This window comes from Rhipicephalus sanguineus, chromosome 9, assembly GCF_013339695.2.
Source record: "Rhipicephalus sanguineus isolate Rsan-2018 chromosome 9, BIME_Rsan_1.4, whole genome shotgun sequence".
Taxonomy (NCBI): domain Eukaryota; kingdom Metazoa; phylum Arthropoda; class Arachnida; order Ixodida; family Ixodidae; genus Rhipicephalus; species Rhipicephalus sanguineus.
In genome coordinates, this window is record NC_051184.2 from 22,280,853 (window position 1) to 22,303,716 (window position 22,864).

A 22,864-nucleotide genomic window follows, 5' to 3' on the forward strand; every position below is an offset into this window, starting at 1 on the left:
TACGCAAAAATTTGTGGTTTGACAGGCCAAAAACTGCGATGTGAACATGAGGCACGCCGCGTAGTTGGGGCGGGGCAGGGCCTCACGATTAACTTTGACACACCCGGGGTTCTTTAACCTGCTTCTAAATCTAAGAACGCCGGTGTTCACGGAATTACACCCCCCCCCCCTTTAAAGTGCGGCCGCCGTGGCCGAGAGTCGAACCCGCGACATCGAGACTAGCAGCCTAACAACTTAGCCGCCAACATATCATAGTGGGTTTTTGTGCGCCCCAAATGGCGTACAATGTTACATTCCACAACATACACGTTATTGCCATTCTGGAATAATAATAATAATAATATCTGGAGTTTAACGTCCTAAAACCACGATATGATTGTGAGAAACGCCGTAGTGGAGGGCTCCGGAATTTCGACCACCTGGGGTTCTTCAACGTGCACCTAAATATAAGTACACCGGCCTCAAACATTTTCGCCTCCATCGAAAACGCAGAAGTCGCGGCCGCGATTTGATCCCGCGACCTTCGGGTCCGCAGTCGAGCGCTGTAACCACTAGACCATCGTGGCGGGGCCCTTCTGGAATCGCAACCCCTGCGCTATAGAACCGAATTGGACAAAACGGCTCGGTGTAGTTTGAACTAGTGGCGCAAAGCTAAAGGCACAGCGGAACTGATTGGCTCTGGTCCTGGCCATACGAAGTAATGCCAAGTGATGGTAAGTTATACGAAGTAATGCAAAGTTATGTCAAGGTCCAGTCGAGTCCAGCACAGTTGCCTTTTGTCGCTCAGGCCGTACTACGTCCTGGACTGCATTAAACGAGTCGAGTTCAGCAGTCTCGCTTGGCAGCGCGCCGCCATTCCCGGAAAGTGGCTTCTTCCTCATCGGCAGTGCGAACCTTCTTCGGTCCCCCCGTGTCTGCGCCTGGCGCCGCAAGCCGCCGCCACGCGCCAGCTTTATACAGAACGAAGGAGCGCATGCGCGGTTGGCGGTGACTTCATATCTGGCGCGACCGAGCGGTTGCGCGCAGTGTCCAGGCAGGCGGGCTGGTGGCGGATCAGTGTATGGCAGCTTGCTAGCGAACCAGGCGCACAGATGTCCAACCGGTTGCTAGGCAACGCGCGGTGACCTGATCGCGGCGCGGAATATATATTTTTTTTCGCGTTGGACAGATTACTGCCGGCTTAAACAAAAAAAAAATTGAAATGCCTGAAGAATCATTCATTTTGTACGACAGGTGGGGCACGATGGTCAGGTGGCGTGCCGCAGAAATTTCGACGAAAAAAAATTTTTTGTCGATCACAGGCTAGCTTCTCCAGGCGTATGCCTCCTGCGTATGTAGAAAACTCTATACTCTATGTAGAAAAAAAAAAGGGTACCAGAGTTATCAAGACAAATCAATGTTGCTGTGACACCCGACAGGTTCTCTTCCGTCAATGTTTTAAGTAACCCCGAACCTGCGTACTCTCAGTAAAATGCAAACGCCTCCTCTCTCTGACTCTCTTTCAATCATCATCGTGAAGATCCATGCATTTCTCCCTTCCGAGAGCACGCCTTTTGCTTTACTGATAGCCTCACAACCAGGGTATCGGACGAGCTCACGACATTTCTAGACTCGCTCTGGATGAAAAAATAAAAGAGGCATTAAAGAAAAAAAATTACCGAATAAAGGTCAAGACATGCCACGAAAAAGAAGAGAATGAATTGTACTCCGGGCTGGCTTGGGGCTTCGGTGCGGAAACCCGGAAAGATCCGTCTTCGTTTGAATGCCAAGCAGCTCACGTCACAACAGCGGCCCGTGCGGCGAGAAAAGCAGCGTCAATCCCCTCCTCCTCCTATCTTCGCCATCGTTCTCCCCCTCTCCCCACATGCCAACTCCTCTCGTGGTTCTCTCCGGCACTGCCCCTGCACTTCGCCTAAAGTAGAGCGATAATAGAAAAATAAGCGATGCCAAGAAATGATGCGGTGCGGAGCGATCGTGTCGAAGTACGCACGAACGTTGCACGTCCAATCCAGAAACTGCCACACATGCATCAAGAAAATCAGCATCGCGCGTCGGCGAATGCGTCAGTACGTATACGTCGAAGTGGTAACGCACCAAACAATTCTCGAGTTGTTGTAGTAGTAGTAGTAGTAGTAGTAGTAGTAGTAGTAGTAGTAGTAGTAGTAGTAGTAGTAGTAGTGGTATAGATAGTAATACTGGCAATAATAGTGGTGGTGGTAGTAAGTAGTAGTAGCAGTAGTAGTATTGATAGTAGTACTAGTAATAATAGTGGTGGTAAGTGTGTAGTAGTAGCAGTAGTAGTATTGACAGTAGTACTAGTAATAATAGTGGTGGTAGTAAGTAGTAGTAGCAGTAGTATTATTGATAGTAGTACTAGCATTAATAGTCGTGGTAGTAAGTAGTAGTAGTAGTAGTTGTATCGGAGGAGAAGAAAGGTGTAGTTCACGTTTCTTCGACACGAAAACACAGATTGGCACGGAGAAGAAAACGGAGTTATGCAGGGATGTATGCGGCTCGCCAATCGCATCTATGGCCATACATGCTCCGGCATGTACGGAAACGATGACAAGAACGTGAGAGGGGCAGAGAGAGAGAGGTGTGGGGGCGACAGACAGAGGAAAATAAAGAACGATTCCGATTCGTAGAGAAGGCGGGGCCAGTGCTCCGCTGTCTAGACGTTGTTCGTGCCGAGTTTGGAAGATGTGATGGATGACCACGGGCAGATGCAATTTGCGCGCTTCGTGGAGTGGAAAGAAAGAAAGAAAGAAAGAAAGAAAGAAAGAAAGAAAGAAAGAAAGAAAGAAAGAAAGAAAGAAAGAAAGAAAGAAAGAAAGAAAGAAAGAAAGAAAGAAAGAAAGAAAGAAAGAAAGCGTGGGGGGAGGGGGGGGGGAGAAGACGTAACGGCTTCGCCGTCCAGCACGAGTGCGTTGAAAGGAGGCGTTACTGTCTTTTCGCCGGCTTGCCTTCTCTCTCATACACGAACACGTGAACACAGGCCTGACTACATCGAGTCATGTCTGCGCTTGGGTTCTGGATTAAACACGTTCCCTTCACTGCACGGCAATGTGTTGATGCACGCGCTCCATGTTTTCATGTTTTCTTTTCTTTCTTTTCCTAGGGACTCCATTCTTCTCTTATATATCAACTTTCGCCCTAGCCGTGGGGGCGATGTTTTTCTTATGCAAGGCCATTCGCTGTGATAAATGCGAATCTGCCGAGAGTGGAGAGTGGCTTCTCGACGACATATCGTCGTTGCAAAAGCGTTTTTACTTGTAGAAGCAACGGAGGCCCACCGCCATATGGGCACATAAGTAAAAAAAATCACGCCAATGGCTTTTCGCTGGAATACCAGGACATCTCTTTCCTTTACTTTCTTACTTTCTTTCTTTCTTTCTTTATCGCTGGACCGCCAACTTTCGTGAAGCCAGCGTTCCCGTAGAGGGCCCTAGGAAACTCCATGGTTTCGATCAGGGATTACCCAGGTAGCGCGAAAGGGATAAAATCCGTCTTATTAAGGGATATATCGTCTAAACCGCCGGCAGGCCGAATAGAAGAAGTCAACTTCAGGACGAATTTAATCAAGACAGGATACGTCTGCTATAAGACCGACTCTTAAATACCTTTATAAGCGTCTTCTTTTTTTTATAATTTCTGTTGTTCACGAATACATTTTCTTGGCCTTCAGCAATACGGATTGAAGAAGTCACCTTCAATAACAATATAAGGGGAACTTGAAATCCCGCTATAAGTCGGATTTTGAAAGACCGTTAACATTGCCCATTAATTGGTCAGTGCATACACGGACATGCATGGACCGCCGCGAAGTGACATTTGAACTCGAGCCTGCGCACGCCATCTCTCATTGCGATGAAGAAAGTTACGCGCAAAAGGATAAAGGCGTGTGGCGTTCGCATTGCATCAGCAGTCATGAAGGCTTCCAAGTTCGTCAACCAGCAAGCTTTAAGTAATTTACTGGCAACGATAACCGTTTAGCTTAATTCCTCACGAGCGTTGATCCTGTATCCACTCATGCGGCTGCATCTGCTTCTGCAGTGTCAGTTAGGCCCGCCGATTTAGCATGTGCAGTCGCGCGCGTCGGTGATGTCCTCTTTTGCTTCATTTCGTGCTTGTGTCTTCATTCGTACAGCTTTCTAAGAAGCTGTACTTCGCTGCATGTTCAACTTATATACGGGGCCCAATGCAAGTGTGTTTCTGTGGAGCAGCTGTTACGCTGATTGACGGTTAGGCCTAGTCCCGTAAGATTCCCTGCGGAGATATGCACGCTTCATTTTGCATGCGGAGTGCTCTCGCCACTACCTTTCATCCATGCTGGATAGACGGACGCGGGCACCTTGATGTGCGATTACTTTTCTTTGGATTTACGGATTTTATATAAACCACACGCCTCTGTCATCTTTAAGATAAGTTCATTTTCGTTGCGTTGCACGCTGTTTTTGAGAACCATAAAAAAATGAACAAAAGAAACTGTGTTGCGTTGCATCACGAATTGCATGTGCGGCATGCTTCAGCAACGCGTGACTGCGTAATTCATGCAAAATAAATGATTAAGTTGTTCAAACATAAATGTGGGCTATGGTTTTCGTTTGTGTTTGAACGTACATGAACGGAACAATTTTTATTACGTGACCTGATTTCAGTAAACTGACCGTATATGATGTTTATTGGCCGCTTGATGGAGCTAGCTTGAATATATTAATTAGCTTAAGTTGCGTGTGCCACGTGAAAAACTCGAAGACGTTACACGTGTGTCACGTGCTTTCTCGTGTCACTGCAACAAATTTGTTGATAATAGAATGTTGATAATGACAATGTACTCGTTCGTCGTTTTCCGCACAGTACTATATGCACGTGCCGGGAGCCTGGGCGCGCTTTTCTATGTTTCGAATTTTCTGAGGGCGTGATAGACAAAGGCGCGTTTTAAGAGGAGGAGTTCGGCATTTTTTTTTCTCAGTGCCTGGTGACACCTTGCCTTTACTGTCTCGACGTGCGCCTTCGAACTTGTGGATGATATCTTTCCCTTCTCTGTTAACCTCCTCCTTCATCTCTAAGCCCGGCACCTGTTAGCAGAATGACAGAAAAGTTCTCTAGCACGTCACTAGCGCCTGGTTAAATATAGCATGCTCCCTCACTGCTGCCGTACAGTGTTATCGAGCTTTCGTCTTTTCCCGCCGTCCCCTATAAGGTACTAATGCATATAAGAAAATTCTCTTTTATCCTATTTTTTAAGGTGGTACTTGCCCTATTGAGGTTTAGAAAGAAGCACTACGCCAACTACATTACGACTTCTCTACTGATGGGGCTACTTGCTTTTTTCGTATGCATACAGAGAGATGTCGAACTATTTAAGTTTCTCTCCTTTCCTTGGGGACATTAAAGAAAACAAATGTCACACAACTTATTAAAACAGCTGTGAACTTCTGTGAGTGTCTGTGTGTTGGCATCGTCAACAAATCGCACCGCGGGGCGCCCGAGCCGTTTCGGCCAATCATCGTCGAGCCATATGTGGACGCCATACCCGTGCTCTCTTAACTAGGTACCTGATTTTAAGCTGTGCAATATTTCTTCCGTTAAAGGTTAGAGCATGCGCTTTACTACCATTATTTGCGTAGGTCGGGCATACATTTAGGCATTTTTCACTTCAATAAGCACGTGACTGCAACCTTTGCCATTGTTATTTTGTGAAGTGTTTGAAAAGTTTCCACTGCCACTATTTGTAAGTTTGTTCATAGGGAACTGATACCTGCATCACAATTGCTGCCTTTGCTCTGTATTTTGTTTCATTACTCAGTTCTGAAATACTGCTCCGTCAAACTGGAATATATTATGGAAGCACCGTTTGTGCAACTGATATTTTGTTGATTGTCACTATTGCGCACTTAGTGCGTATGAAAAGACAGCTGTGCACGAACATTTAAGAAAAACCTTTATAGCCAGTGAGCTCAAATATAAGTTCATGCGCTCTTGCTACTCGAGTCATCTCACTTTTACCCAACACTCTGCATTCGAGCTTAATACAATATGTATATATCCAGGAAGCTCTGATCTCCTGACATCCTTTGCCTGCTGTGAACACTGGCCCCACGAGACTTGCGTGTTTTTCATGGCCGTTCTTGTACTTTCACTTGTGCGATAATAAAAAAATATTGTCGCCGTGCTTGTGCCTTCCGCATCATTACCTGCCGGCAGCCGCTCGTTCTCCTCCCTATCTTGACCCCGTCAGACGTTACCACATATCAGGTCTCTAGCGTTTACCGCTACGGCATCCGGTATAAACGCTAACGCAAACAAGTTTGCGCACATACTACTCTCTAATAGCGGGAAAACGACTTCGTGATGCCTACCTTACTGACGGTGCCACAGTCAGATCCAGCCAGCTGGATGGGCAGCGTGAAGTCCATGCTGCTGCTGATGTCCTGAGAGCAGGTGGAGGGTCGACCCCGGGTGTATACCTTACCCTTGAACACCATGTTACTGCGCACGCGGGCTCGCATCACGTGCGGCTCGCACTCCACAGACACTGCGGAAAGAGAATGGATTCGAATGTAGTTAAGCCTTAATATAAATGGTCACCTGAAAAGGACACTAAAGTGAGACAACGAGTCGGTATAGATTGATGACTTGTACTCTGAGAACTCTGATGTCTTTGATTTTACCATCATATCTTTATAAATAGAGGAGAAAAACAAGGTCAAAGATTTGTTGTGAAATTTCGCGCCGAAATCTCGGCACGTGACGTTACGGATTTCAATGTGTATGTTACGTATTTTGGCGACACTGGCTCAAAAATATTTCCTGGAACTTGGTATGTTAAATCTATGGCCCCCTCGGAGGATAATGTACCTCATTTTTATCGATTAGGAACTACGTAAAACCTACTAGATGCCATCAAAGTCCATGACTTCACGGCGTTTGGTGTGGGAATTTCAAAGTGGCGTCGCAACCCGCACTTTCTTATTGCGCGTTTTTTTTTGTTTACCAAGCGTATTCTCGCGGCAAGGTTGGGGGCTTTAAATGTGAAAGAGTAAATTACTAATGTGAGTAATTTACTAATTTACTAATAGCGTATTTCTCTTCAGGGTGCCTTTAATTTAGGTACCCATCTGTTAAAAATTAATTTATCGCATTTTACGTGTCAGAACCACGCCGTGATCATGCACTCTAAGGGAAAAAAAGGTGTCCTTTGACACTCTTTTTATACATGTTAAAGTCACACGTGCAGCACTCCCCTTAGAGAGGCAAGTTGACGCTCTTTAGGAGAGTCGTGCGTTGACTCAAAGTCGTGCATTCCACAATTCTCCCAAAGGAGGTCAAACGTGCCTCTCTAAGGGGAGTGCTGCACATGCGACTCACATGTCACTCACATGTCACATGTGCTACACATGTTACATGTATAAAAAGAGAGTCACAGTTCTTAATGTGTGAGGGAAGCCGTAGTGGGAGTCTATGGCCTAATTTTGACCAACTAGATTCTTTATTGCGCACCTAAACCAGTGTACACGAGGGTCTTGTACTTCACCCCTATCGAAAAATGGCTGCCGTGGTCGGTAGCCCAACCCGCGCCCTCGTGCTCACTAGAGCGGCACCTTAGCGAGGCTAAGTCACAACGGCGCGTGGATGGAAGGATTGATTGATTGATTGATTGATTGATTAATTGTTTGATTGATTGATTGATTGATTGATTGATTGATTGATTGATTGATTGATTGATTGATTGATTGATTGATTGATTGATTGATTATCGTGTAAAAAAACATGGCTGATCCCTCCGTCATAGGAATCGGTATAACACGAAAGTGAAACGTGTCTTCACAGAAGTAGTGCTTATTGTGTAGTGATATATGAGAGCTTGTACAATGTCTATTCGTGTTTGGCAGCTATAGCACCGTTTGACGTGGATGCACCCATGTTGACAGCATGTCTCTATCGCGACGACTAACGCCCATGATCATGATTAAACCGTTGCAACGGTAGCTGACGGTGTGAACATATATTTGGACACAGCGAATCGTGAATCCCGCCTAAGGATGATATCAACAAGCTCATAATCAACATTGGTACCCGCTATGCACTTCTTCAAAGCGTCGTCAATTAAGGAGAGGAACGGCACGGTGTGCGCTTTCTAGTAAAGGGTAGCCGACGCCTGTGCTCATGCATACATAACACACACTGCACTTCAGCAACGCGGGAGGTAGAGGTTCGTAGCCTGAGCCGCAAACGCGTGCGTCCCGCTGGCCTCTGTCTCGCAGGCGCTGCTCTCGCTCCACCAAGGCACGACATTCGCCCGTCGAAATCGCGTCCTTTCTGCAACGCGTATTGCAGCAGTTTTGTTAGTCGGTGCTCTCGCAATTGAAGCAGTCGGCGGCAGAGAAATCCCGTTCGTGCACGTGGAAGCTGCACTACTCCGATGAGCCGACGCACGCTAACACGAATCCAAAGGCAAGAACGTGCCTCGGCGACGCCAGCGCGGCCAGTCTACCTCTCTGGTATCGAGACGCTTTAACCATGACCTCAGATATCACGTGCAATCTCGGAGTAAGCGCTAGTAAGTGTCGATCGTGAAGCATTACTTCTTTTCACCTCTCACAGACGGCGGCACCGCCCCGCTCCGCCCGCCGCGAAAGAGAAGGTGTGAAAAATATAAGGCGCGTTCGCGCCGTGCCTAGCATCTCCCGAGTTGGCTTAGTCGGTAGAGCGTCGGGCGCTCGCCGTCGCGGCCGCAACGTCGTGGGTTCGATTCCAAGCGGGGTATCTTTTTCTTGGTTTTTTCTTTCTCACCCGTTGGCGTCCATTTTATCAACGTCATATCCGTGACGGATGTACTTGGTGGACCCCGGCATAAAACACTTTCGTGTTAAAAACATATGCGCTCTTACTTTCTACTCTTCTAAGCATTCTTACTGTAGTGGCAAGAATTACTTCTGCGTTAAATCCTAGTATCTCTATTATAAAATGCTCTGCATAGCTTAACCGTTCATCAATCTGATCTGATTGCTCAACACTTGCTGGAGAATATACGTTTTGTTTTTGGTTTCATTTTTTTAATCTTCGTGCAACCTTGATGGGTAGTAACTAAATGTTCAATTCCCCAATTCATGGCCAATCTCCTAGTGTGAGCACGAGCCGTGTGATAAAAACATCCCCACGACCTTCATGCTTACCTTCATCATTTAGGGGATTCGCGCGTGATGAAAGTGATTTGACTTGAGGATTTTCTAATTAGGCTTGTACTTATCGTTGTCTGCGCATCTACATTTTGCTCTCCTGCAAGATAAAGATCAATTGGAAGTCAGCGCGCCTTTTCTACTCTGTCCTTTTTCCCCTACGTTCGCCATACGCAGCCACGAAGCAAAACCAACTCGCACAAGCTTCCACTCTTGTACTTCAGAGGAGAAAGCCCGCTACTGTGATAAGAAAGTTCCTCACGTATGAAGTTGATAGGGACGCAAAGCGCAGTATTCACATCACCATATTGCCCAGGTGAAGCAGCGCACACTTGACGCACACAAAGTATTCACGTATAGTATTCATACATTTCGACGAGGCACTCATTCTGAGCTTTGAAATGTTTGGGAACCAGCCAAATCGCGCTAGTTTGAGAGCGAACGACAGAATGCAAATGCGACTTCCTGGTTGGGCTGGCTTTTGTAAAGTTTGCCCTCCGGCCCATGTAGCCTTGTGCCGTTATGCACAAAGGGCCCGTCGGAGCGAACTCGTTCCCATGCGCCGCTTTGAATCCGATTTTGCAATGAAGGCTGTATACATACTGTACAGTCGATCGAGAGAGACCTTGTTTGAACAGTACTGCGCGAGCTTGATATCAAAGAGTCAGAGTGCTCCGATTGATGCGCTGAGCTTTTTTTTGTATCAGTCGAATGAACACGCTAGCAAAGCGGCACCTTAGCCAAGCCACGAGGAGAGCAAATAGTGATTAGAAAGTACGTTATACGCAAACGAAAGTGGGTGATTTCAAAGAACGAGCGGAAGCTGTTTTTTTTTTTCAAAATGCCGTGCTCCATAAGTTCGGCATGCGAAGAAAGGGGTGCTTTTACGGAAAGGGGGTGGGGTGGGTAGAGGGGGGGGGGGTAGTTCACTGAACGGATATGGAGTTGGACACCGCGCGCCTAATGAAAGGCTGTTGCAAACTATAGCTATTTCCAGACATCCAATGTGAGATGTTCATTCGTTATGGCTGAGAAGCTTATAATATTAATATCTGGGGTTTAACGTCCCAAAACCACGATATGATTATGAGAGACGCCGTAGTAGAGGGCTCCGGAAATTTTGACCACCTGGGGTTCTTTAACGTGCACCTAAATCTAAGTACACGGGCCTCAAACATTTTCGCCTCCATCGAAAATGCAGCCGCCGCGGCCGGGATTCGATCCCGCGACCTGCGGGTATGGCTGAGAAGCTGCGCTACATGTTTGTGACGAGAGACAAACGAAAACACACACACAAGCACAATCATATGTACGCGCGATGTGTTGCAAGCTACGAAATGTTTGAAACACATTGACAGCTAGAGCAAAGTGCATGGGATGTGTCGATAGAAAAGTGTCAAAGAACGTGAAAGAAACACAGGCTAGAACTGCTTGATTTTTAGAGTGAAGCAGGTTACTGCAGGAACTGCAAATCGGTCAAAGTGGAAAATTGGTTAAGATGCCCACGCGCACGAAGAACTGAATGTATTTTTGTGTGAGTTTTTCCTGAACACGCAACTTTAGCGGGATACAGATATAAGCCCCTCATTTAGGATTATTTATGATCAGGATAAAACAGGCGAGGAGGAGAAAGCAGGTTGCAGCGGGAACTTCAAGCCACGGAGTTTTCTGAAATCGCAATGACATTTTTTCAGCGCCACTGCTTTTGCAGATTTAGTCGGACTCACGAGGTTGCTCGAAGCAGATTCTTCTATTATGTACTTTTCAATACAGTCTTACTACTTACTACTTCACCTTCTAACCCATTCTACCCACTTTCGAGAACAGAGCCTCTATAACCGGACCAACACCCGTAAAAATTGTTGAGCGATCCTGAATCCTAGAGTCTTAGAAGGTATACAGGCGCCTCTTGCATCGATCTAGCTCATCTCGGCGCTTCGGCGGTCGCGTATGCAACTATACTCTAAGAACTTTATCTCTCTTTTTATGCATGTGAGAGTCATGCGTAGCACGCTTCCTTTAGACAGGCACGTTGACCCTCTTTAGGAGAGTCGTGGAACGCACGACTTTTCAAAAGAGAGTCAATGCACGACTCTCCTAAAGAGTGTCAACTTGCCTATCTGAAGGGGGCGCTAGACATGTGACTCTTACACGTGTAAAAAGAGAGTCATAGGACACCTTTTTTTTTTCTTAGAGTGTACAGCGTATCGCAGTTCGAAGATATTCAGAAATGTTCCATAACAAATTCTGGAAGCAGGCGGCTAAATTCATTAGAGTCTCGAACGAGAGCATTCGAACATTTCCACATGCCCTCGGCTCGTACTCTTCGATACCAACTTTCTTCAAGAAGAGCAGAGTTAAAATTCAATAAGGAAAAAAAAAAGCAGAGCAAAGTAAGGCGCGTTTAAGTAGCGCTGAAGTAATTGGCGAACTGCGCGACATTCGAAATAAAACGTTCCAGGAAAGAACGAAGTGTCAGAAGGGAGGGAGAAATAAAACGAGGAGAAAGAGGGGAGAGTGGACGGTCTCGGAATGCCGAAAGTTCGGGGAAAAGTGCCCGGAAACATTTGTATTCGTTAGCATACCGCAATGGCGAAAACGTAGTCGTCGGGGTATAGAAGACGATTTGGCGCTCGTTCCTTGACGTTGCCTTGTTTTTTTTTGGGTTTTTATTTCTTCTGTGAAGCGGGTGGTGAGGAATTTTCCCTCGTCTGTCGGGAATTAAATTTAAATTCAGGAGACCCTGAGAAAAGCGGGGACCGTAGCCACGATTCTCCGCTAATAAGAAACGAATTAGCGACACGCTGTGCTTTTCTCGAACGTTTGTATTCGAGAAGCACACGGCTGCTTTTCCTAATTACTGCCGCAGCGATACTTCATATTCGTTTCCTTTTTAAAGTGCCGCTTGTTATAAGTAACATATTTCGCTAGCGCCGCCGTACACGAAAGACCCGGAGCCGGCGAACCTACAGAAATGCGGCCCTCGAAGGTGCGACGGTCGCATGAGTATCTGTGTGCCCTGTTTTCCAGTAACTGATGCTCCCTCGGTCGTGGGCTTGTGGGCGATCAGTCGTTTCTGATACGGCAATCTGATCTTTTATCGAGGTCGCTTGTCAGTTCACGTTGCCAGATTTCATTGTTACCTGGATATGAACGCATATTGCTGTCATCGTTGCCTGTAGCAATTGAAGTGTTGCGCTGCTAAGCACGTGGATGAAGGCCCTGTTCCCGCCATGAAGGAAGGAAAATGTTATGAGGGAGCATTGCACAATGCCACACAAAGAAAGAAGAAAGAAAGAAAGAAAGAAAGAAAGAAAGAAAGAAAGAAAGAAAGAAAGAAAGAAAGAAAGAAAGAAAGAAAGAAAGAAAGAAAGAAAGAAAGGAAGAAAGAAAGAAAGACAGAAAGAAAGAAAGAAAAGTATGACTCAAACACGCACATGCCAAGCTTCGCATGTCCCCATTTTCCCTTTAGGGCAAGGACTCCTGCATTCATTAACATTGCAATGATTGAGCAATGTCATTGCGACGACTCGTTCCGAGGACTCAAAGGGGCATATTAGTTTACAGTATAGAAATTAGTGAATACTTTTGTGGTAAGTGCATAACAGTAGATGCGCTTAATTTTCTTGCAGAATTGTATTGTAGATACGTGCAGCACGGGTAGGCGTTTATAAACTATTCGCTTGTAGTGACTAATAGTCGTACGACTGCGATTGTTAAAGCGCCAACTTCTGCTCATAATCTTGAAATTAGCACTTAGATCTATAAAAATTTTAATGAAAAAGAAACTCCCACTTCGTCCCCGTGAACTATAATAAGCGTGTCTTGAAGATGGCAGCACTAGTGAATACTGCCGAATAAAGACGCACCTTACGATTCCAGGTTTCACCGACATCCAGTCCACTTGTGTGTGTGTGGCAGTTTATGAGACCAAATAATTTCTAAAGTTGTTTCACACGGATTCGAACGCGCCTTTAAAGAAACTTCAAAATTGAAAGAAACTTCACCATTCATATAAAGAAGGTTCCGATGACAACCGCCCCCTCACCCTTTTTTATGAAGAAAATGCTTGCCGAGTGTTTAAAGCCGTTTTAAAGTGCTTTCATTACAGTTAAGAACCCGCCTGCGATTAGATTGGTCTCAAGTACACTCTCAGAGGAAAAAAAAGAAGGGGAGGGGTATGTGTTGCTCTATCCGGTGATTCCTGACTTGCAACGTACATGACTCTCCTTAAAGAGTCACGTTAACTCTCTTTTCGGACGCATGAGTCTCCGAAGAGAGTCTAATAATCTCCAAACAGAGCTCACCTGTCTTTTTAAAGAGAGTCATTTACGTGGCAAGCCAGGACTCACGAAAGAGAGTCAAGTGACTTTTTTTTTCTCAGAGTGTAGAATAGATGTACTTCGCTATGGAGCAGCAGAATTGCCGAAAAGGGGAGTAAAATACAAGAGAAGTCGTACAGGAGAGGATAGACAAGACTTTATTGTTCTTAGCGCTTATTGGTCGTGCAAAGGTCGGAAAGACTATTACCATAAAGACCACAAATTCTCATGCTCCTAGGTTACCATAAAGAGTACTTCCTTGGAAGGGACACAAAGTAAGATGAACCATCCCAGGCGAGGTCTACTTTTGTAGAACAGTACTTTTCGCTCGGATGTCAAAAACCAGTATTGGCGATATTTAAGCGCACTGTGAAAATTTTCCCAAGTGAAACGCACAAGAGACGGGCTGTTATTAAGTGTGACAAGCGAACAGCGCCTGCGTTTTAGAAGACGTGCATGGACGAGAAACAAAAAAAGCACCAGTGAAAAGGAAACACGGGCAAGACAATGTCTTCTAAGGAAATATGACTACGACGGCAGGCGCGCATGAGAAAGAATGACCTCAATTCGCGTATTATAATACCGTTAAAACATCGCAAGATACAGCAAACACTGCGAGAACTCGGAGAGCGTACCGTCTCTGAGCGCGTCCTTTGCTGGGTCCCGCGATCCGTTTCATTCAGGCGCATATGATTTCGTTATGAAATGGGTGGCCCTGGTAATACAAATGAATTGCTTGATGTTTTCGGCTTTCACTTTTGTTTTCTTGGTTCTTCGTTCTATTCTTTATCCAGACGGGGAAAGAAAAAACTCACCGGGTTCCTTACGCATTCGCCTAAGACGACTTCAAGGCGAAAGCCGTCTCTTCTTTTTCTTCATAGTCGATGTATTATTGATCCTCCCGCGCCCCCTTTCGAAAGCTTTCTGCGTCTACCGTGGTTTTGCGCTGACTCCGTGATCGGCCCACCTTCGACCAAGCGACGATATCATGCGATGGCGTGATCATGTGACGTCACGTAATGTGACGGCATAGTGACGTCACAAGTTTTGGTGATGTGTGACGTCATTCTTTTTTTTTTTGCATCACTCGTGTTGGCGCCGACGCCGTGGGACGACGATGGTCAATTTTCGCGTTTGATGAGGCATCGAAGGCTTTCGCCTTAAAAGCCGTTGGTTGCCTAAACGCACTATCACCTTTTCTTCGAACATTTTTATCTTTTCAGGCTTTATATTGTTCATTTCCAACGAGCATTGCTCCATTCGTTCAATACTCCATATACACATTCATTGTACTGTACCAAGCATGACATCATCAGTTTTTTACCAACTTCTATGACGCCCACGAAAATGGTTGTAAAGTACAAGGCACCCGCTCTCCCTTCCCTCCCCTCCCCTTCCCCTACCCTCCCCTCTCGCGCGCCTTCTTCCTACCTTTCCACTTTCTCAAAAGCTCTTCACTTAAGAGGCAGTCCTCAGATGGACATCCTTCTCTGGGTTTCTTTACGAAATATTCAAATAATCGCAAACTCCAAGATGATAACGTCGAGCAGACCCCCAGAACAATCTCTTCTTATAATCATGGTCCCCTTTCACATCCTATCCACGTGCCGACTTTGGCTGATCGTTCGTGTATGGTTCATAACTGCGACAGATAGTTAAGATTTGAAAAACCCTAGACGCTGCTAACATTCACAGGGGCAACCCTGTCAATGTTGCAGTCTTCTGAAGTACACTGATGTTCTGGAAAACCTCGACTGCAATGCGGTATAATAATCGATAAGTGCATAAAATAGTGATAATCTTTTTAACGCACTCGCTAAGCATTCTCCTGGACCAATCACGTGCATTCGACCGTCCCAAAAGCATTCACTTGAGTCGTTTTAACTCGACTCCATTCATGAAGCCATCGCGCAAGGGCGTAACAATGGACATACGGCTCTTCAGATCGAATAAAAGGAGCAAGCGTTGCCCTTAAAATCGGAAAGGGTAGATTTTTTTCATATTCTAGCTTCTACAAGTCCCTTGGCGCAGATATTCCCTTGAAAGCACACACTCAGGAATAAACTCGAGAATGGGGACAGCTGCGATTCTTTCAAATCGGACGGCGATGAATTGGTGCGTGCTCCCGTTAAAAGGGCTTCCGGATTCGTTCATTTGGAACATCTTTTGTTATGAACGTTTGGCGGCCCTACCCGATCTCGCTAAAACCGTGCAAGCCCGCGGAGGCTGCAAGACGTGCTGAGGCGCTGAGTTGTATATAACGTGAATCAATCAGTAGTGCGGCGTTTTATTTTGATGATTTGGTAGCGCAACAGTAAGAAAGACGAAGGAAGAACACACAAGGTCTCTTTTAGTGTCGCGCAACCAAATCATCAAAAACGAACCATACCAGCGCGCCCAAATTTCTACGCTTGTACAATACGACGTTTCTCCATACGTTAACATATATAGGCCACATTCCCAAAGAGACATGGACAAGGAAGACATACGATAAGGAGCAAAAGCTCTGCAAAGATTTCGATGACAGAAAATATGCTACAGTGTTGCAGGAAAACGTAATCACGGGAACGTGGATTGCGTAATGCGTAATTCACGATTTCTTTGTTAATTAGATGCACGTGTAGGAGAAGCTGGCTTCGCGTGTTATACCCGCCACTCCTCTCTTATGCTAACAGTGAGTAGCAAAGACAGACGGGTTTCACACAAACAAGCAAGCAAGCAAGCAAGAAAACAAACAAACGAAAAAGTCACAGTTTCGCCGCAACGGTGAAGCAATGAATGCGATAGCAACAAATTGGAATGTAACGCGAAGAACGGAAAGCAGCTCGAAATTGCCAGCGCGTCGCTCGAGCCCAAAGGACGCACGAAAAGAACGCACACAGTACGAGCGCGAACTATCATGCGTCACAGCTCGACACTGGAAGCGCACTGCTGAAACATAAAGCAGGACGCACGAAACGAACGAACAGGTACACACAAGACGAGCGCGAGCTAATTGTCACAGTTGTTACTTATTTCTATTTGAACAGCGCACTCCTTTCGCAAACGCGGCCGCTGCAGCGAGCGCAGTAACCTTGGTGCCCCCCGCTTCACCCTAGAGGCCGCCCCTTCTTTCCTAGAAATAAGCGCACGAAGGCGACCACGCCCTATAGGGCGAACAGCAACGGCGTTCGCAGGAGCGGGGCGACGATGTTTAAAGCGCGCCACGCGCGCACGTCGCGCCATCTATGTGTTCACTAAGAAAGCATGCTAAAGTAGGTGGTGTATATAAATAGCTCGCCGTTAGTAGGCTGTAAGACGTTGCTGTTCGTGGCCTAATGTCTAACGCCGCGTGCTGGCAAGCGAGAGGTCGCACGTTCGAGTCCGCGCGTCGGAAAGTTTTTCTGAATTATTTTTCTTTGTGGTTTTTATACATATATATATATATATATATATATATATATATATATATATATACATATATATATATATATATACGGTGAATGACGGCGGCCGACGACGGCAAAAATAAGCCGAGACTGTCCATATAATTGCTATCGCAATAAAAAAAAATCATCGACGATTACGATACTGCCTAATGCGAATTCTGAGCTCAGCTGTTTAGGTGTTTTGATTTTGCGATAGGTTGAGGCAAATGCTTCTGCTTCGGCGGCGCGCACCTATGGATTCTGGCGTCGGAGGCGTTGAGCCTCTGCTCGGGCAGTTCGTTTAGCAGCAGCGGCAGGCGACGCACTTCCACCAGTTGCGTCGCTCATTCTTCAGAAAGAGCTGACTGACACTATTTTGTATAAAGGTACAAGGTTTAAATTAAGAAGGAAATGCCGTGAGTAGCGTGACTGGCGCGGACAATTTCGTGCAGCCCATTTCACATCAACCGCCGCAGACGGAGCGTAGCTAGACTGCCTCGATAACCGGGAGACCGCGGAAGGCAGCGCGCTGGCGCGTTTCACAACAGCCGACGCACGACGGCGCGCAGTACTGTGGCGCCGCGGGTGGCCGCAGCGGAACCTGTCGTCTCGGCACTGTCATTCCCTCCTCCACACGCGCTCCTCGCTGTCGCCGTCTTTCATCCTTCGCTGCGCAACGCGTTCGCTCTCTTTCGTCCTCGTTCGATCTATCGGCTACGCCGTCGCCGCTCAAGGTAGGAACGGGCGCCCATGAGCTGCTCTCTAATACACAAGCAAACGAACGTACGTGCGCATATACGAACGAAAACGACAGACGCTGAGCACAGGTAATGTTCACCGGCCCTAGCATACACGTACACACACACACACACACACACACACACACACAATATCAAAAGCCCCGGCCATATCGGGAAAATGTGGACAAGTGAAGCTTGGCGTGTGCTTGCCTGATCTTTCTTTCTTTCTTTCTTTCTTTCTTTCTTTCTTTCTTTCTTTCTTTCTTTCTTTCTTTCTTTCTTTCTTTCTTTCTTTCTTTCTTTCTTTCTTTCTTTCTTTCTTTCATTTTTCTGTCTTTCTTTCTTTCTATCGTTCTTTCTTTCTTCTTCCTTTCTTCTTTCTTTCTTCCTTTCTTTCTTTCGTTCTTTCTTTCTTTTTCTCTCTTTCTTTCTATCGTTCTTTCTTTTTTCTCTCTTTCTTTCTTTCTTTCTTTCTTTCTTTCTTTCGCATTGCACAACGCTCCCTCCTAACTGTTTCCTTCCTCTATGCCGGGAGTTCGACATTCATCCACGTGCTTAGCAGCATGACGCTTCAGTTGCTACAGACAACAACATCAACAACAACAACAACAACAACAACAACAACAACAACAACCATGCGTTCAAATCCAGGAACCAATGAAATGTGGCAACAAGAAATGAGAAGTGGCCGCGAGAAAAGCAAGGCTATAGATCCGCCGGCAGCCTACAACGTTCTCCTCCTCCTCCTCCTCATTATCATCATCATCACCGAGAAAATATCAGTATGCCGTATCACAAACGGCTGACCGTCGACAAGCCCACGATCGAGAGAGCGTCAATTATTGGAAAGCGGGGCATACAGATACGCATGTGACTGGCGCACTCTCGAGGGGCGCATTTCCGTATGCACGCCGCGGTGCCAGGTTTCTCCCATACAACGCCGCCAGTGGTGTCTGTTAATTGAAACACTCTTCGTTTACATAAAGGAGCAAAGAGGTTCATGCTATAACGAACACTTAAATTCACATAGTGCTCTACCTAGCCAACAGAAGTAAAGTTACTTTGGGTTACTACTTCCCCGTAGGTAGCAACTGTAAGTAGTAAGTGTCATGGTAGTAAAGTTACGAACTTGACAGCCACTACCTTCCGCTACTATACAGGTAGTAAATCTTGTGACAAACGCTTACTACCTCAAAGTTAATTAGTAAGTACCACAACCTTTTTAACAGCGGAGATGTTTAAGCTCGGAGAAACTCCCGTTAGTTGCGAACAAAATTATCAGCAGCATGAACCAGCACGTGCCCTCTTCGTCCCCTTTTTCCCTTTCTTCTTCGCTTTAGGAATACGCGCGCCGATTGGTCCGGCGTGCGATGCACTAAGTCTCATAGGTGAGAGAACAAGTACTGAGAGAGAGAGAAAGAAAGCGAGGAAGAAAAAAAAAAGAAGAAACGAGGCAGGCCGCCCAGCTGCGCCCTTCCTTCAGGCTTGGCACCACTAGTTCGAAGCTGCCTTGACTTCTTTTTTTTTTAAGAGTTTAGAATTTTATAACAGTACTCTATGCGAAAATCTGGCGCTAGTTTCTATGGGAGATGCAACGCATGAACTGTGTGTAATGCGTTGATTTGCCTAAATAAGCTTTGTTCTTCCGGGACCGCGTCGCCTGTAGCCGCTTTGCCGCAAGACAAAGTCCGGCAAAAAGTCAGCCGTCCCACTTCACCACCTTGACCCTTTTAGTCTGACAAACTCAAATTAGCTCGCGAGGTCGACAACAAGCCGCGGTTCCTTTGCCGAAACGACAGCCAAAAGACAGCAATAAGCAAGGCCATAAGTGCGTTTGAAGCCGCAAGGACGAATACTAGGCAAGTACCTGGTCTATCCACCATTCCCATGGTGGCTGAACGATCGCAGCGGAACAGATCACTCTAGTAATATTGTGGGAAATTCAATGTCTGACACAATCTATCACAGAAGGTTACAGAGCTGCCCAGAGATTCTTCACTACTTGAGGCAAAGGAGGTTTTACTTCATTTCAGAAGGTCTTGTCTGACGCCACAGGCAGGCGATGCTGCATGCACAGCGGATGAATAAAATGCTCCGGCGTGCACTCTCGCAGTCCTAATTGTCTAACGCGAGCTAGCGGACAATGCGCGTCGTAAACGATGTACTTCGCCACGCGGATGTATACAGTGTTTCGGTTGTGTCAAGCCCGGGCTCCTGATTGGTCGATACAGCTTCCCTAGCGCTGTACGTTTTTACGCCGCTAACGCAACGGTCGCAGCGCACGGCCGCCGTGAATACATCGTCCCTAACAATGGCGCGATGCGTGCTTGTGCTGGCGCTCTGCTTATTACGAGCTGCAGCGTGCTCGTGTGGGAGACAAAAGGGACTCTCTTCCCAGAAGCCATTTGCCGCTCCGCAAAAATAAGGACCGGCCCCTCGACGAAGCTTTTCTTCAAACTCGACAATTGAACGGACCTCTCTGTTCCCTTTCAACGAGCGAGTGCTTCGTATTGTCTAAGCCTCTTCGAGCCCCGTTTTTCACGAATAACAGCGATAACAAGCGGTCCTGTTTGTTGTCGAATCGATTATTAAGGAATGTATATATCAATTTATTGCGAAGTGATAGAACGTCATAAGCGCTAACTCCTCAAACAATTCTCACGTTTATGTATGTAAAATTATTTTTACCTCGTTTATAACAATTTGTTTTGTTGTATTAGACTGCCTTAAGGTACAGACTGTTAGGTTGGAAATAGTTATGTTGTACTAGAGTTAACTACTACTTAGGCGTACGATACACTGTTTTTAGACTGTATTGCGTAAGCACAAGTAGCGTATTTATCTCTCCCTTGTGTTTGTTATATACACGTTCTTTGAAATATGCTGTATCATGCTGAACGCTCGCTGTAATAATGTACTTACCTGCTATGGTTTGGGTACGGAGAATAGCGGAAGTAAAAAAAAAACTCATAATATCTGTGCCACTCGCTGACACTGACATTTTTCTTTACTCAGCGACTACGGTTCGTGATAGCTAAATTTCTTCTTGTAGGCGCAAATAATTCCATAAAGACCTTGCAAAATGTCGATACAGTTCACTGAGAAGAATAAAGAAACAGATTTCGCCTTCGAGTCGTCTTAGGTCAATGCCTTAGGGACTGTATGACATGACTTTTTACAGAGCTTGATTCCGGCAGTACACTATGCGCCTAAAATGAATTTAGTCGGTAATTGGAGACGTTAAGGTCGCGGCCTTGGCGAGAGAAGGCGGTGCCCCCCTCCCTCTCTCTTCTGCTTCGTAACTGCCACTGAAACAGAGAGCGCCTTGTGAAGCATTGCTGCGGCTTTTTCCGTGTTAGCGCAGTTAAGGAGCCTTTACGATGAGAGACACCTGCTTTTAATTACGCGAAGGCTTCCGGTAAACGCGAACCTGAAACAACAACAAAATAAAAACCATTCTGGAGCAAAATCTGGCTTCTGTGGCGCCATATTCTCCATCCTAAGAGTCACGCACAGACCGAAAGATCCACGAGAATAAAATTTTAAAAAAGCCGAAAGAAAAGAAAAAAAAAAAAGACGGGATCGTTATCGCGAGGTGATTGCTTCGTGAAAAATGACGTCTCTCTCAATGGCATTTCAAACGAGGCCCGGGCTGACGCACAATGTTGTTAGCACCACGAGGGTCACACCGGAGTCGGCCGAGAAGAAAGATCAGGAATAAGTGAAAGACTGGGGGCATCGAATAAGGAAAGAAATGAACAAATAAAGAAAAGTATGAATGAAGGGGAACGAAGCAAAACACTGAGGCCCCGGAAGCCCGTCTTCCACGCTGGGCATAGTCAGGGAAACCTTCCGAACCGTTAAGCAGCTGAGACGGTGTTGTCGTTTCTTCCGTGTCATAATTCTCTCGCCTTCTGAGAAGAAAGAGCAAGGATTGCGAGACCCGCCTCACACTCCGTACCTGCATTTTACGTCTCGTTTACTCGCGAACGTCCATCAAAGTCTCCCTCAAGCATTGTTTATATATTTTTTTCTTTGTTTTTCAGTAAAGCTATCAGAACCTCCGTTGGTGAGGTCATTCTCAGTACGGTAAAAGAAGCATAATTGTATATGCCAAGAAGGGCAAGCAGCGAAGGATTCGGGTTCCCTTCGCTCTTCCATATATGGCGCGTAAAATAATGTTGCAAGAAGCTTAATGAAGTGATTGCCGTGAAAGAACAAAGGAAAAAAAAAGCACAAAGTGGTCGCGCTTTTCAGCCAACGTTACCTCATTCTTTGCATCCCATTCCACCTCCTCCTCCTCTTTCCCAGTTCTCGTTGCGAATGACTGCTTCCAGAGACACTCTCTCCCTCTCTCTCCATCAAAAGACAATTTCACCGTCGGTGTTCGTCAACTTCATTCCATCTCCTAAGGCTGGCTACGCAGTCTTGACAGACGGCGCTAAGCATGGTCGTGTCGCTCGCTCTAGGGTATATCGCCCGCGCTAAAGGTAACACCATCATTCTTAGATCTCCCGGCAGGCGTGGAAGCGAACTTTCTTCCCACTGCAGTGCCGTTTTTCTCGATCTATAATTGGCAAGGTTAGTTGAAGTGATGAATGCGCGGAAATGATCCGGCTTACTTCGCTTATTGTAGTTACCTTTCTTCATCTCCCTATACGAGTACCCTAAGAACCCGTTAGGACATTAAATTGGGGGGGGGGGGGGGGTTAACCACGAATCCTTGGTGGGAAACCGAGAGGCACACGCCCGAGAGCATGTACACTGGGCCACCCCACTAGGACGTCGTCTACCGCCAGAACGAGATGAAAGGGTGCAAATAAACTGCCATGACATTCTAGCGAGAACAGGAAGAAATACGCAGCACCGCATCGAAAGCTAAACAGCGAAGAATCCGCCTTACTGCGTCGACGTCAAGTGCGCAATTACCTACACGGCACTCTGCTACATGGTATATATCTTGGAACATATGGGAGACCCTGCAAATTTTGCAAGTTGCCGAACAGACTCTACCACATGGTCTGGGAATGCAGCAAGCATCCACAAGCAACACCTATTTAATCACCAACAGAGGGCCTGTGAGAGGCACAGCCACAGCTCGGCAAAAAAAAAAAAAATGGAGCTCACTCAGACTTACTAAAAAAGTATATCTTCCCTATAGGGCTCACTCGGATTCAGACTCGCCAAAATGTTCGTCAACCGCACTCACTGGA

General features: G+C 46.2%; 1 protein-coding gene across 4 annotated transcripts in view; it reads right to left on the reverse strand.

Annotated features, from left to right (window-relative positions):
- Positions 1–22,864, reverse strand: part of LOC119404743 (uncharacterized) — a 153,672-nt gene that overhangs the window by 67,661 nt on the left and 63,147 nt on the right. For all 4 annotated transcript variants that reach the window (XM_049418999.1, XM_049418998.1, XM_037671411.2 and 1 more), the window contains exon 9: positions 6,363–6,538. In XM_049418999.1, the coding sequence (XP_049274956.1) occupies positions 6,363–6,538 (176 nt within the window). The remainder of the gene's footprint in view (positions 1–6,362; positions 6,539–22,864) is intronic.